Source organism: Neofelis nebulosa, chromosome 8, assembly GCF_028018385.1.
Source record: "Neofelis nebulosa isolate mNeoNeb1 chromosome 8, mNeoNeb1.pri, whole genome shotgun sequence".
Taxonomy (NCBI): Eukaryota; Metazoa; Chordata; class Mammalia; order Carnivora; family Felidae; genus Neofelis; species Neofelis nebulosa.
In genome coordinates, this window is record NC_080789.1 from 66,916,156 (window position 1) to 66,930,600 (window position 14,445).

The 14,445-nt window shown below is 37.9% G+C and overlaps 1 protein-coding gene across 1 annotated transcript; it reads right to left on the reverse strand.

Moving 5' to 3' along the window:
* Nucleotides 1-9,438: 9,438 nt before the first annotated feature.
* On the reverse strand, nucleotides 9,439-10,365 carry LOC131484026 (olfactory receptor 8S1-like). Its single transcript, XM_058682317.1, has one exon. The coding sequence runs from the start codon at nucleotides 10,363-10,365 to the stop codon at nucleotides 9,439-9,441; it is 927 nt and encodes a 308-aa protein (XP_058538300.1).
* Nucleotides 10,366-14,445: the final 4,080 nt, after the last annotated feature.

The window sequence follows — 14,445 nt, forward strand, 5'->3', positions numbered from 1 at the left end:
TCAGGATTTGTTAAATGTAGAAAGAATGAGAGAATAAAGTAAATATGACATGTGCTTTGTTAGAGGAATATACCTAGCTTTAATTCTAACTTTAGAAATAAACAAAACTGGGGCGCCTGGGTGGCTCAGTCAGTTAAGCATATGACTTTGGCTCAGGTCATGATCTCACGGTTCGTGGGTTTGAGCCCGGCATTGGGCTCTGTGCTGACAGCTCAGACCCTGGAGCCTGCTTGGGATTCTCTGTCTCCCTCTCTCTCTGCCCCTCCCCCACTCACGCTCTATCCCTTTCTGTCTCTCAAAAATAAATAAATGTAAAACAAACAAACAAACAAAACTTGGGGCACCTGTGTGGCTCAGTTGGTTAAGCATCGACTTCAGCTCAGGTCATGATCTCACGGTTGGCGAGTTCGAGCCTGGCAATGAGCTCTGTGCTGACAGCTCGGAGCATGGAGCCTGCTTCAGAGTCTGTGTCTCCTTCTCTCTCTGCTCCTCCCCCGCTCGTGCTCTGTCTCTGTCTCAAAAATAAATAAACATTAAAAAAGTAAAAAAATAAACAAAACTGGAGGATGCCTGGGAAGTGGTGGAGAAAGGTTGCAAAGACGGAAGACTTATCTTTTGTCATAATAATTGGTACCTAAAGGTTCCTTCCCCCAGGGAGCAGCTCATTCTTACTAGCTAATTTCTGTCCATGCTGGGAGGGTGGCTTAAAACCATGACATTTATGTGTACATTCCATTGTCCACCCTGTCAATTCAGTAATCTATCCATCTGTGTTCCTGTTCAATTATTTATCCATTAATTTATCAGTTCTCTCATTTACCTAATTATTCAAAATATTATGGGTCTACTTTGTGCAAGGCCTCCTACTTATAACAGATTGGCCAAACAACCTTATCTAATGTTTGTTGAACTGTTGTGTGAATACACTTATTTGTCCTGCTTTTCCAGTCATACATTTCTAGCATTCATAGCTGAGTTCTTGTGTTGGTTAACTTTTTTTATACCCAGCTTGAAACCTCAGACTCTTCCTTTAATGAGTCTTTTCTGGTATGTAACTCTTTGCAATAATCATAACCTGTCACCCAGAATTCCGAATTGACTCTGAATTTCCCAGCTTTCATCTGGGGAATTTCACCACAGTGTCATGTTATGCTGGCCCAGAGAACTCACAAGAACAGGTTCTATTCCTGCGGAGTGAGCCAATGTCCTGCTTTTCCTTTCTTTTTGTCTTTGTTTCTTTCTTTTTATTTATTTATTTATTTATCTATCTATTTATTTATTTATTTTGAGAGAGGGGGAGAGAGAGAGAGAGTGAGCGAGTGAGCTTGCAAGCAGGGGAGGGGCAGAGACAGAGGGAGAGAGAAAGAATCCCAGGCCTGCTCTGCACTGTTAGTTCAAAGCCCAATGTGGGGCTCAATCTTATGATCTGTGAGATTATGACCTGAGCTGAAACCAAGAGTTGGTTGCTTAACCAGCTGAGCCACCCAGGTGCCCCATCTTTTCTTACTTCTTATTTAAACAAGTTCTCATATTCCCACCCCTTATCAGAACCCATATTCAAATCACCTCTCTGTTCTATCTGGTGAGTAACTTGCAGCCCAGTATGATAGCTCAGATTAATTCAGATTCTGCAGTGAAGGTGAACAACCAGAAGGAAAGTTCAGTTCCTGCTGTCTCTGAATTTATAAAATCTCACTGGAATAAACGGTTTCTTTTGTTTTTCAGTAGCAAAGTAAACAGTCAATTCAGTACATTTACTTTAACTGGAAAATTTCTCAAGATTTATAATTTACTCTTTGATTTTGGCCATTTTCTCCATATTTACTCTCTAGTTTTTTCCATATTTGTTCTCATTGGAGACCTGGCTACAATCCCATTTTTATTTTTGGCATGTAGCCCAAGCAAACTCCAGCATAACTGGAGGACTTTTGGAGCAACTGTGAGTTAGAGACCCGATATTTGAAAACCTCTGTTCTATGCTGAGGACCCACAAAGCCAACCCATCAGGAAGGCAGGTGGAAGCCCAACTTGTGAGATTCTGTGATTTGCTCCCCCTGGAACCTAATATAGATCCTCTGACTGTGACCAACTGAGGACAGGGCTTCATTTCAACCATGTAGCGAAAGCTAAGCACTAATTTCAAAGTCTCTTCACTTACCTTGTGAGAGGGAACGGTGGCTTCAATTCACATTGAAGTTGAATGTCTGTTTTGAAATTCAGAAAAAGGTGAAGAGAGAGAAGTTTGAGTGCTCACATAAAGGAGGGTGGAAAGTAAGAAAGTAGAACCCAGGGGGATCGTTTTCCACAAAATGTGTTATTACCACTTTGCCTGTATAGCTGTGTTTGAAACTTCTCAAATAGGCTGCTTCTTGCTATCTCGTATGTTTATGTCAGATAGCACCTTATGGAGAAGTGAAGCAGGAAATTGCATTTTCTGGGTCATTTAAAAAATAATCACAAATAATTATCACCATCCATCCTATGATTTTTGGCTGAAGTTTATGCTCCTGTGAATTCATTTTACTTAAATTAGCGTTTGCCTAAATTTAAGATTCAATCAGTTCTGAGAGGCAAAGAACATCAATTCCATTATAAATTATTAACTTGTTTAGATATAATAATCTTATATCATTTCAAGAAGACATTCCAAGAAAAAAGTCTCAAAAGTTACCTTTTTGGTGAAATCACACAGAAAATATTAGTTGATTATATACATGACTGGATAGATAGATTAATGAAGATAGGATGAAAGGCAGGTCTAGTGCTGCAAGGCAGAGATGGTCTGGGTAACTATTTTTGGAAATATAAAACCTTTGATGTTCTGAGGCCACCTGAAATGGGAAGAAGGGCCAAATTCTTGTGGTTTGTATGCATGGAAGACAAACTTCAAATATGTCAATATTTTCCTTAAAATCTTCTTGATTTCTGCTATTTCGCTTCCCCTTTAACCACTAATATTGATGACCAGAGTTGATGGAGTGGTTAATAATATCAGAAAAGTAAATTATTTTTAGCACATGCATTTAGGGTCTAAGAGAAGAAGGAGGATCTCAGACTACTGAAGTCTATCTACTATGATGTGCTTTTACCCATTTCTCCCCAGACCGAGAAACTCTTAGCTCCTGGTTTCAGTTTTCCAGACCAATGCAGATTCCATAGTCGCTGTAGACTCAATGCTAGAGAGCATAGAGAGGATTTATTTAGTAGATGCTAAAAACAGTTGAGGATAAGAGCCTCAAAGGAGAGAAATATCCACAAAGGTCCTAGTGGCTGTAACTTAGTCTGCAGTACAAACAAAAGATGATGAGAGAACTTAAAGTAAAAGGAGTTGCCTAAGACAAGTAGATACAGAAGACTAGATAAAAACAGAAACTGGAAATCTCCAGAGGGGAATGTGGAGAACCTTTAGAGAAATCATAGAGGTCTGAATTTTTCTGGCACAAAAGTCATCTTCTGGCTCTAGTCTTACCATAGTATAAGAAGTCGTCTTTGGTCAGGTGTTCACTATGCACAGGAGAACCACTATTTCTCTAGCCTAATTTTAGAGTGCATACATGTTTTCTATTCACAAGCTTCCAGGAGGGAAGGAAAATGTCTACTCTCACTCACTAAATACGGTGGGAAACATTCAAATTCTGAAAGGAGCACAAGAGAGACTTCTCTCATGTCATGTCAGACCCAATCACAGAGGCTACTACTCACTTATCTTTTTGAGTTTATACACTGGACAAAGAATATCAGTGAATTGAGTGATTTTTCAGATATAATCTAGCTGAAGGGAATCAGATAGTCTGGTGGATCTCAGCAGTGCAAGGAAGCTGTAATCCCTGAGGTCATGGTCTGAAGCCAGACTTTAAGCTCATTAACTGGAAGAGTGAAGTTTGTAGAAGTCCTAGGGGATTCTCACAGATATAGGCTATAGAACTTTAGGGATGAAGTTTTAACTGGCCTTTGAAAGTAGGCAAGCTGGGAAGTCTTTTCCTGCTGGCCACTTATTAGGAAATTATTAAGGAAGGTATATAGTGAGATATAATTAACCTAACAGGTGACTTTCCCACATCATAAGGAACTGTATCTTTAAACAGCTGGGCTGAACATTTTCTGATTAAATCTATTAAAAAATCAGAAACGGTTACTTATTCAACTATCTGACTCATTGGATGCATCTGTGAAACCTCATTCTATGCAGTAGTATGACAAAGAGCAGTTTAGAGGCTAACATGATCCCAGGTCCAGCCTCACATCCTCATGGGAGGCATCTTTATCTCTGAAGATGAGTTGTTGGACATTAATGAGGAATTTCTCAGCTTATATGAAATTTTTTCTTTAAAATGTTTCTATTTTTGGAGTCTGGGGAGGGGACAAAAAAAATTTCTATTTTTATTAAAAAAATTTAAACTTGAGATATAATCAACACGTAACATCGTATAAGTTTAAGATATAAACGTGTTGATCGATACATTCGTATATTGCAATATGAGTGCCATTGAAGTATTGATTTCATTTCCTCTGAGTATATACCCAGAAGTGGAATTACTGCATCATATGATAGTTCTATTTTAATTTTTTGAAGAACCTCCATACTGTTTTCCACAGTGGCTGAACTAAATTACATTCCCACCAACAGTGTACAAGGGTTTCCTTTCCCCCACAGCCTCACCCTCACTTGTTTTCTTGTTTTGTTTTGTTTTGTTTTTAATTTACATCCAAGTTAGTTAGCATATAGTACAACAATGATTTCAGGCGTAGATTCCATAGTACTCCTTACCCATTTAGCCCATCCCCCCTCCCACAACCTCTCCAGTAACCCTCTGTTGTTCTCCATATTTAAGAGTCTCTTATGTTTTGTCTCCTGCCCCTCCATGGTTTTATATTATTTCCGCTTCCCTTCCCTTATGTCCATCTGTTTTGTCTCTTAAAGTCCTCATATGAGTGAAGTCATATGATGCTTGTCTTTCTCTGACTAATTTCACTTAGCATAATATACTCCAGTTCCATCCACATCGTTGTAAATGGCAAGATTTCATTCTTTTTGATTGCCAAGTAATACTCCATTGTATATATATACTACATCTTCTTTATCCATTCATCCATCGTTAGACATTTGGGATCTTTCCATACTTTGGCTATTGTTTATAAGGCTTCTATAAACATTGGGGTGCATGTGTCCCTTTGAAACAGTATACCTATATCCCTTGGATAAATACCTAGTAGTGCAATTGCTGGGTCATAGGGTAGTTCTATTTTTAATTTTTTTGAGGAACCCCCATACTGTTTTCCAGAGTGGCTGCACCAGCTTACATTCCCACCAGCAGTGCAAAAGCGATCCTCTGTCTCCACATCCTCGCCAACATCTGTTGTTGCCTGACCAACACTTGTTATCTCCTCTTCTTCGTGATAGCCATTCTAGTAGGTGTTAGGTGTTTTGATTTGCATTTACCTAATGATTAGTGATGTTGAGCATCTTTTCATGTACATATTGTCCATTTGTATGTCTTCTTTGGACAAATGTTTACTTAGGTTATCTGCCCATTTTAAAATCAGGTTGTTTTGTTTTTCTTTTTGGTTATTGAGTGGTAGGAATTCTTTATACAGTTTGGTTATTAGCCTCTTATCCAGTATATGGTTTGCAAAAATGTTCTCTCATTCTGTAGGTTGCCTTTTCACCTCATTGATGGTTTCTTTGCTGGGCAAAGGCTTTTAGATTTTTGCACTTTCGGTGTCACATCTAAAAAAACATTGCCCAGATTAATGTCAAGGAGCTTCTTCCTTATGTTTACTTCTAGAAGTTTTACAGTATTTTTGTGAGTGGTGTGAGATAGGGGTCCAGTCTTGTTTTTCTGCTTATAGTTATCTGGTTTCCCAGCACCATTTGTTGAAGAGGCTATCTTTTCCCCATTTGGTGTTCTTCGTTCTCTTGTCAAATATCAGTTGACCGTATATGCAGAAGGTTAATTTTGGGCTTTCTGTTTTGTTCTATTGGCATACATGTTTATTTTTATGCCAACACCATACTGTTCGATTATTATAACTTTGTAGTAAAGTTGAAATCAGCAAATGTGATGCCTCTGGCTTTGTTATTCTGTTTCAGGATTTTTTTGGCTCTTTGGGGTCTTTTGTGGTTCAATACAAATTTTAGGATTCCTTATTCTATTTCTGTGAAAAATGCTTTTATTTAGGTAAATGCCCAACTCCAGTGAAATCACTGGATCATATCAGAAAACTATTTTTAATTTTTTGAAGGACCTCCACAATTTTCCACAGTGGCTGCACCACTTTGCATTCCCATTAATTGTGCATGAGGCTTTCTTCTTCTCCACAACCTCGCCAACACTTGTTTCTTGTGCTGAGTTTAGCCATTCTCACAGGTGTGAGGTGACATCTCATTGTGGTTTTGCTTTGCATGTCCCTGATGATGAGTGATGTTGAACATCCTTTCATGTGTCTGTTGGCTATCTGTATGTTTTCTTTGGGAAAATGTCTGTTAATGTCTTCTGTCCATTTTTAAAAAAAATATTTATTTATTTTTGAGAGAGAAAGAGACAGAGCATGAGCAGGGGAGGGTCAGAGAGAGAGGGAGACACAGAATCCTAGGCAGGCTCCAGGCTTCAAGCTGTCAGCACAGAGCCTGACACAGGGCTTGAACCCACAAACCCCAAGATCATGATCTGAGCGGAAGTCAGATGTTTAACCAACTAAGCTACCCAGGCACCCCTTCTGTCCATTTCAATTAGATTCTTATTTTGTGTGTGTGTGGAGTTGTCTAAGTTCTTTGTATATTTTGGATACTAACACTTTATTGGATATATACAAATCAGAGTGAAAAGTAGGATATCAATACATATAGTATAGACATGGAAAAGATAATAAAGTGAATATTATGAGCCACTTTAATTGCTAACAAATCTGAGAATTTATGTGACTGGGCCAATTTCTCTAAAAACACATTTTTTCCAAGTCTGGCAGAAGAAGCAGAGGTCTGAATCATTTAACAGGAATTAAATAACTTGAATTCATTATTTAAAAAAAGCTCTTAGAAAGAAAACCCCAATCATATCAGTTTAATAGTGAATTCTTATGAATATATGAAGAAGTAACAACCAATATTACACAATTCTTCCACAGAATAGAAAAGAGAGGATGCATCTTAATTCTTTTTATGAGTCTATTAAATCTTGATAATAAAACCGATGTGAAGTTTTACCTTTAATGTTTACTTATTTTTGAGAGAGACAGAGCACAAATGGGAGAGGAGCAAACAGAAAGGGAGACACAGAATCCAAAGCAGCCTCCAGGCTCTGAGCTGCCAACACAGAGCCTGATGTGGGGTTCGAACTCACAAACCATGAGATCACAACCTGAGCTGAAGTCAGACACTTAACCAACTGAGCCACCCAGCTGCCCCGTGAAGTTTTATCTTTAAAAATCAACTAATAGAATTGACCTTTCTAACTAATAAAATTAGAAAATCTAGATGATAGCTCAATAGATACAGGAACACCATTTGATAAAACTTGACATAATTTATGCATAAAACACTTAGCAAACTATGAAAAGGAAAGAAAACTTCCTTAATCTGAAAAAGTTGATCTACAAAAAAAAACCCCTTAAAATTAAGGAATGAATTTAACAAGTTCACTGATACATAAAAATAAATTATATTTTTCCATACCAATAAAATCACACATAGAATAACATTTAAAAATAATACCGCTTAAATAGAGTTAAAAAACATTAAATGCCCAATAATACATTTCACAAAAGGTACAAAAACCCTCTATAATAAAAGCTATGGTATATTTCTGAGAGAAATTAAAAAGACCTAATTAAATGGAAAGTTATAACTTGGTTAATTGGGTGACTCAATATTGTGAAGATGCCAGCCCTTTTCAACTTGATCTATAGATTCAGACACAATCAAAATCCTGGACGTTTTTGCTGTTGATAAGCTGATTCTAAAAAATTGTCTGAAAATACAAAGAACCAAGCACATCCTGAAGAATTGTGTTACAAGGAACCCTTCTACTTCCAAACTTCGAAGGCTGTTATAATGATATAATAGTAAACATAGTTTGTTATTGGTACAAAAGCAGACAAACTAATCATGGAACAAAATGGAAGAAGATTCAGAAACAGACCCACACATATATATGATTTATGATAAAAGCAATATTACAGTGCAGTGGGAACATAAATGGTGATGGGTAAATGCATTTCCATTTGGAAAAAATGAATCTTGACCTTTATCACACATTATGCACAGAAAGCAATTCCAGGTGAATTATAATAAAGCACTAAAGCTTAAAAAAAACAGAATATTTTCATAAACTAAGAGTAAGGAAAAAAATTTTAACACAGCACAAAAATAGCAAGCATATTATAAAGGAAAAATGATTAACTGGGGTTTATTACAATTAAGAATTTCTCTTCATCAGAACAACATTAAGAGAATGAAAGTCAATCCACAGGGCAGCAGAGGAAAGGGTGCTTAGCTTTATTAGCCATCAGAGAAATGCAAAGTACAGCCTTAAATGTAATCACAACCCACCCACTAGAATTATGAAATGAAAAACATAAAAATACCATGTGTATTTTATGGAGCAACTGGAATTCTCATAAACTACTATGGGAATATACAATTTTACAACCACGAAGGGAAAGTTCTTGGAAGTATGATGTATACCCTATTATCAAACAAAGCCACCTCTAGGTGCATACTAAAACAAAGCAAAACAAAAGTATCTATGCTCATTAAGGGATGTGTACAAGAATACTGACAGCTATACTATTCATAATAGCCATAAACCAAAACTACACAAATATCTTTCAACAGTAAAATGGGTGAATAAATTATACGTTCACACAGTGGAAAATAATGCAACACTGAGAATAAACAATGAACAAATACATTATACCTGAAGAGTTAGCTCTCTAAGTGCAATAGTGAGTAAATTAAATCAGGCACAAAAGAAAAAGAAATAGATGGTATGATTCCACTTCTATGAAGAGCAAAAGAAGACAAAAGTAATATATGGTATTGTATCACTTGTGAGGGTGGGATCGTGTTGCAAAGGGGGACTTGATTTGGTTGCCAGCTTTTTGGTCATATTCTCTTTGAGAAAATTTATTGTGTTGTATACTTATATTCTGTGCACTTTTTGTATGTATGTCATATTTTGGTAAAAATAGGTCAAAAATGATTCATGTTTATATATTATTGAGACTGCTCAATAATTGTTCAATTACGATCTCTACGTATAGAAAAAAATTAGAATAAGATATACTGAGTTTGGGTGTTAAATTATATACTAAGGCATCTGTCAGCATTTAACAAGATAGGCATTCAGCCAATTTTACTTAACATCAATTCAACAGATATCTGCATGCATGCAGTTCTAGCCTGACACCTAATCATCTCCATCCAGTTTCCTACCTGTACTATTGCAAAAACTTTCCCAAGGTTCTTCTCAGTGCATTTTTAACCTCCTTGTTTTTCAGACTGTAGATGAGGGGATTCACTAGGGGAGTGACCACACCATACTGTATGGAGAAGATGAGCTCCAGAGGTGAACCTGAGGTTGGCATGAGATAACGGAGGAAAGCTGAGCCATAGAAGAAGCTCAATGCAGTGAGGTGAGAGGAGCAGGTGGAGAAGGCCTTGCTTCTGCCTGAGGTGGAGCCGATGCTCAGGATGGTGGAGACTATGCGCACATAGGAGAAGAAAATCAGGAAGAATGTACCACCGCCATGCAGGAGTGTAGAACAGACCAGGACAGTGAGGCTGGTAGAGACATCAGAGCAGGACAAAGGGAAGAGGGAGGGCAACTCACAGCTATAGTGATGGATGATTTTCGCTTCACAGAAATCCAAGTTCATTGTCAGGGGGATGTTAATAAGTGCATCTAGAAACCCCAGGCTCCATGAGCCCCATACAAGCTGCATATACAGCTGATTATTCATTACCCGGCCATAGAGGAGTGGGTGACAGATAGCAGCATAACGGTCATAGGCCATTGCTGAGAGTAAGCAGACTTCTGTTCCTCCAATGTCAAATACAAAGAAGACTTGAGCCAGGCAGCCCCCCACTGAGATGGTTTTGCTCTGAGACAGGAGGTTCTCCAGCAGCTTGGGCACTATGGCAGTAGAGAAACAAAAGTCCATGAAAGAGAGGTGGCTCAGGAAGAAGTACATAGGTGTGTGGAGATGGGGATCTTCCCTGATGACCAACAGCATCGATAGATTTCCCATTATAGTAAAGAGGTAAATCCCAAGGAAAAGCACAAAGAGCAGAACCTGGACGTGGGAGTCAACAGACAGGCCAAGGAGGATGAACTCTGTGATGGTGCTGTGGTTCCTCAAAGCCATTTAGAGGGAATAGTCCCTAGAAGTAAACATAGGCAAAAACTTAAACCTCTGATGACCACATTCAATTACCAGAGGAGGGGGGTTTGAACCCAACTAACTTATATTTAATATTTGCCCTCATTGAATCTTTGGATCCTCTCTTCCCATACAGATATTCTGCTTCATCTGAATGGGTCAATTTCAGTATGATATTATCCTATAGTTGATATTCTATCTCAGAGATTGCTGAAGAAATTCACAAATTTTTAAAAAAATGTTTATTTATTTTGTGTGTGAGAGAGAGAGAGTGGGAGAGGGGCAGAGGGAGGGAGAGAGAGAATCCTACGCAGGTTCAGTGCTCAAACCCACAAACAGTGAGATCATAATCCAAGCTGAAATCAAGAGTCAGTTGCTCAACCAACTGAGCTACCCAGGTGCCTCAGAATTCACAAATTTGTCCAGACCAGGACCATGACTAATTTAGTCAATTCCTTTCATTGAAACTTGTTAGCAGTGCCTGTCATTTGTATATTTTAGTGAACTGTCTATAATGGATGTTGCAAAACTTGTCATTTCTCTTCTGTCACTGAGTTTCTTACTCCCATTTAAAACCTTGCTAGGTTGCGTAATTGCTCAATGACACTATTTTGTCTTTCTTTAGCTTTTTTACAATCACTTTCATCTTTGCAGCAAGACTGAAATGTAATCATGAATGTAATGAATCATGAATCATGAATGTAATTCATGTAATCATGAATCTTAGTGCATGTGTGCCTGTGTGTGTGTGCATGTGTCTTTCTTTGCCTTTGTATGTTGGAGAACGGAGTAGCATGAATAAGGGCAGAGCTTGCTGGATCCATTTTACAGAAGAGAAAATGGAGTATCAGAGGTTATATTACTTGTCTAAATTGCCAATTTCAACAGTCAGCATTTGGTTGCACAGCATTTGGTTGTGCTCCAAGACAAGAGGTATCTCATAGATATATCCTACCATGTCTTCCAACCAAAGCTTGGCAATGAATGTTCTCCATCACCTGGTATCTATGTACCTATAGAATTGTCCATATACTTCCCTCTAGAAAGCCCCAATTCTGAGGGAAAATGAGTGTTGTTTTCCTCCGAGTACTTCATGGACATCCTTTCTTTCTGCCTTTGCTCAAGCATCAGCTCTATCTGGAATGCGCTGTCTTTAGATCCAAATCTTATTTGTTTTTTGACATTTACCTTAATTTCAACTTTTCCCCCCGAGATCTTCATTGATCATTATCTTTCTGAATTCACCATAATATGTAATAACAGGAGAACTACTTATTATTGAGTGCCACATAAGTCCTAGGTACTGCTACTAAACTCCAGATGCAAGTTGAAGTAAATCATTATATAAAGATTTTTTTAAATAAGGAAACAAAAGTATTTGAGTATCATCCCAAATGATTAATACCATGATTCCAACTCTGAACTCTTTGATCATGAAGCCTGAATTTTTTCTATACTGAGTCTCTACCTCTTTTCTGAAGAGTTTCTTAAGAATTCTTATGTTTCTCCATAATATGATCTAGCTCATCAGCTCATAATAAGTAACTCTCTTACTTGTAGACTACCACATAAATCCCTGTTTTTCTGTCATAGTTAATGTTAGTACACATGTATAGTGTATTAATGTTTTCCATTTCATGATACTATAACTTCATGGAGGCAGTGATTGTGTTCTATAATGTTTGGCATCCAGAACCCTTGGCCTAGTGAAGGGATGTGCACAGAATGGAACCCCAATGAATATTTGTGGAATACAGAAAGGAATGATGAAATGAAGAGTATAGACTGTACAAGTAACATTCTTGGGAAAGATTCCAGGCCCATAAGCTTGATAAAGATTCAACATTAAAGATAAGTGAAAGAGAAAGTAATTCTGTGTGTGTGTGTGTGTGTGTGTGTGTGTGTGTGTGTGTGTGTGTGTGTAGGAGGAATCAGTGTCAGAATTGGAGTCAGATTGCTGTAGCTAGAGAGGGTCTGGGAGTAGACTTTACCTGTTCCATTCACAATCCTTTTCTCCATTTGTTTATACTTCTATCATATTTCTATAAGCCCATTTATTCAGACATCAGATATTCACAGGTGGACTCCTATAAGCCAGGCTATGATAGGCACTAAGAAGAAGACAACCTTGTATATACAGCTGTTTAACTATTTTATAGGTACTCAGTTTCTTCTCTTTGTTTCACTATTGTCTAGCATTCAGGGATTTATTCTCTTAGCTCTTCTTCTTGTGCCCAGTTTGAAACACTGTCTGGGGCTACATACTTAGGTTGTGCCTCTTGAAATCTGCCTGGCTTTGTAATGCCGCACAAACTCTAGTCTGTCCCCTTGTGCTCAAAATCTGCTCTGTATTCTCGAGCCTTGTCCTGATACCACAGAGTTTGACCTTGATGTTGCCCAAAGGGATCACAATGAGTTCAATCCTGTAGAGTGGTCATCTTGCCAGTGCTTGCCCTTTCTGATTATTTCCCCACTATTAATATTGAATATTTACATACTTTCTCAAACTATAGGACTTTCTTAAATCCAGTTTACATCTCAGTTCTGACTATTGTCTTATATGCAGAATAGATGGCTGAAATAAACTTAAATTTAGCAGGTAAGGAGAACAAACTATTGAAAAAATAAATTTCAAGGACCCCTCTTATCTCTGCTTTTGTCAAGTCCTGTTAGAAGAAAACATTTTTCTGTTCTCTACACTAGTAAGTAAAACAAAATTAAAAAGTAAATTGAGGACACTCTCCTCAAGAATATGAACACTTCTTTGTTTGGAATTTTCTGTATGAATTAAGCATATATTAACTTCAATTCTGTCACATTTACTCTGTCTGCCTTGTGTGTACTTACTCGTCTGGAAGGATCACAGTGCTCCAATTCACAGTGAAGTTTGTGAGATATAGCCTAGATTCAGAGTGAGTGGAGAAGAGATGCCCCAGATCTTTAAAGAGAGAATAGAGGTCAATGCAGAAGACAGTTTAGAAATTAGCTGGGTTTTCTAATGTGCATTGGTGAGTCACATATGAACACTTTGTCAAACATGTCTGCAACCTTCAATTCTGTCTGATCTGCTTTACAGATCAAAATGATGTTGATTTTGGGGGCTTAAAAAAGTCATCCTATTTTATCATTGCATATTTATTCCACTGGAATGACTGTGTTTAAACACTTCAAATCAGTTACACTGTTAACCCCTGTAGATGTAATGAATCAGGGTAGTGAAGGTGGTGATGATATTGAAAGGATAATGCTTGATTCCAAGCACTTTATATATATTAACCTACTTCTTTCATGCAAAAGTCCCATGATGTGGGTGTTTTATCTTCTTATCCCTTTTCTTTTTTTTAAACAGATGAGGGCCTGAGGCAGACAGCATTTAAGAACCGTGCCCAAGGTCAAATAGACTCCAAGTGGAGGAGCTGGAATTTGAGCTCAGGAAGTTCGGTAATGTATCTTTATCACATCCTTTCCAAGTTGTTGGGACAAGTTGTTGGGACAAGTTGTTGGGAAACCTCCCTTGACAAAGAGAACAAACGTAAGTTTCTTAACACTTTATCAATCTCAAATGTATTTGGTTTAAAAATGTTAGGGGCGCCTGGGTGGCTCAGTCCGTTGGGCGACCGACTTCGGCTCAGGTCATGATCTCGCAGTCATGAGTTCGAGCCCCGCATTGGGCTCTGTGCTGACAGCTCAGAGCCTGGAGCCTGTTTCAGATTCTGTGTCTCCCTCTCTCTCTGCCCATCCCCTGTTCATGCTCTGTCTCTCTCTGCCTCAAAAATAAATAAACGTAAAGCTTTAAAAAAAAATGTTAATTTCACAAATGTTGGGATAGATGGATTAATAAAAAAGGCAAGAGAGAGAGTTTCATTATTTCCTCTATTTACTGACCCAAAGTGGGAAAGTTTATATACTCAGAAGCAGTATAAATTCCATGGGAATCTGGAAGGCCCCTGAGCTGGGAGAAGAGGTGAAAGTAGGAGGGTATGGAAAAAGAACATCAGCAAAAGATTTTTTTTTTTTTTAATTTTTTTTTTCAACGTTTTTTTATTTATTTTTGGGACAGAGAGA

What these genes read in the sequence shown, in the direction of transcription:
- LOC131484026 (XM_058682317.1), bottom strand. Translation starts at nt 10,365, where the DNA reads ATGGCTTTGAGGAACCACAGCACCATCACAGAGTTCATCCTCCTTGGC.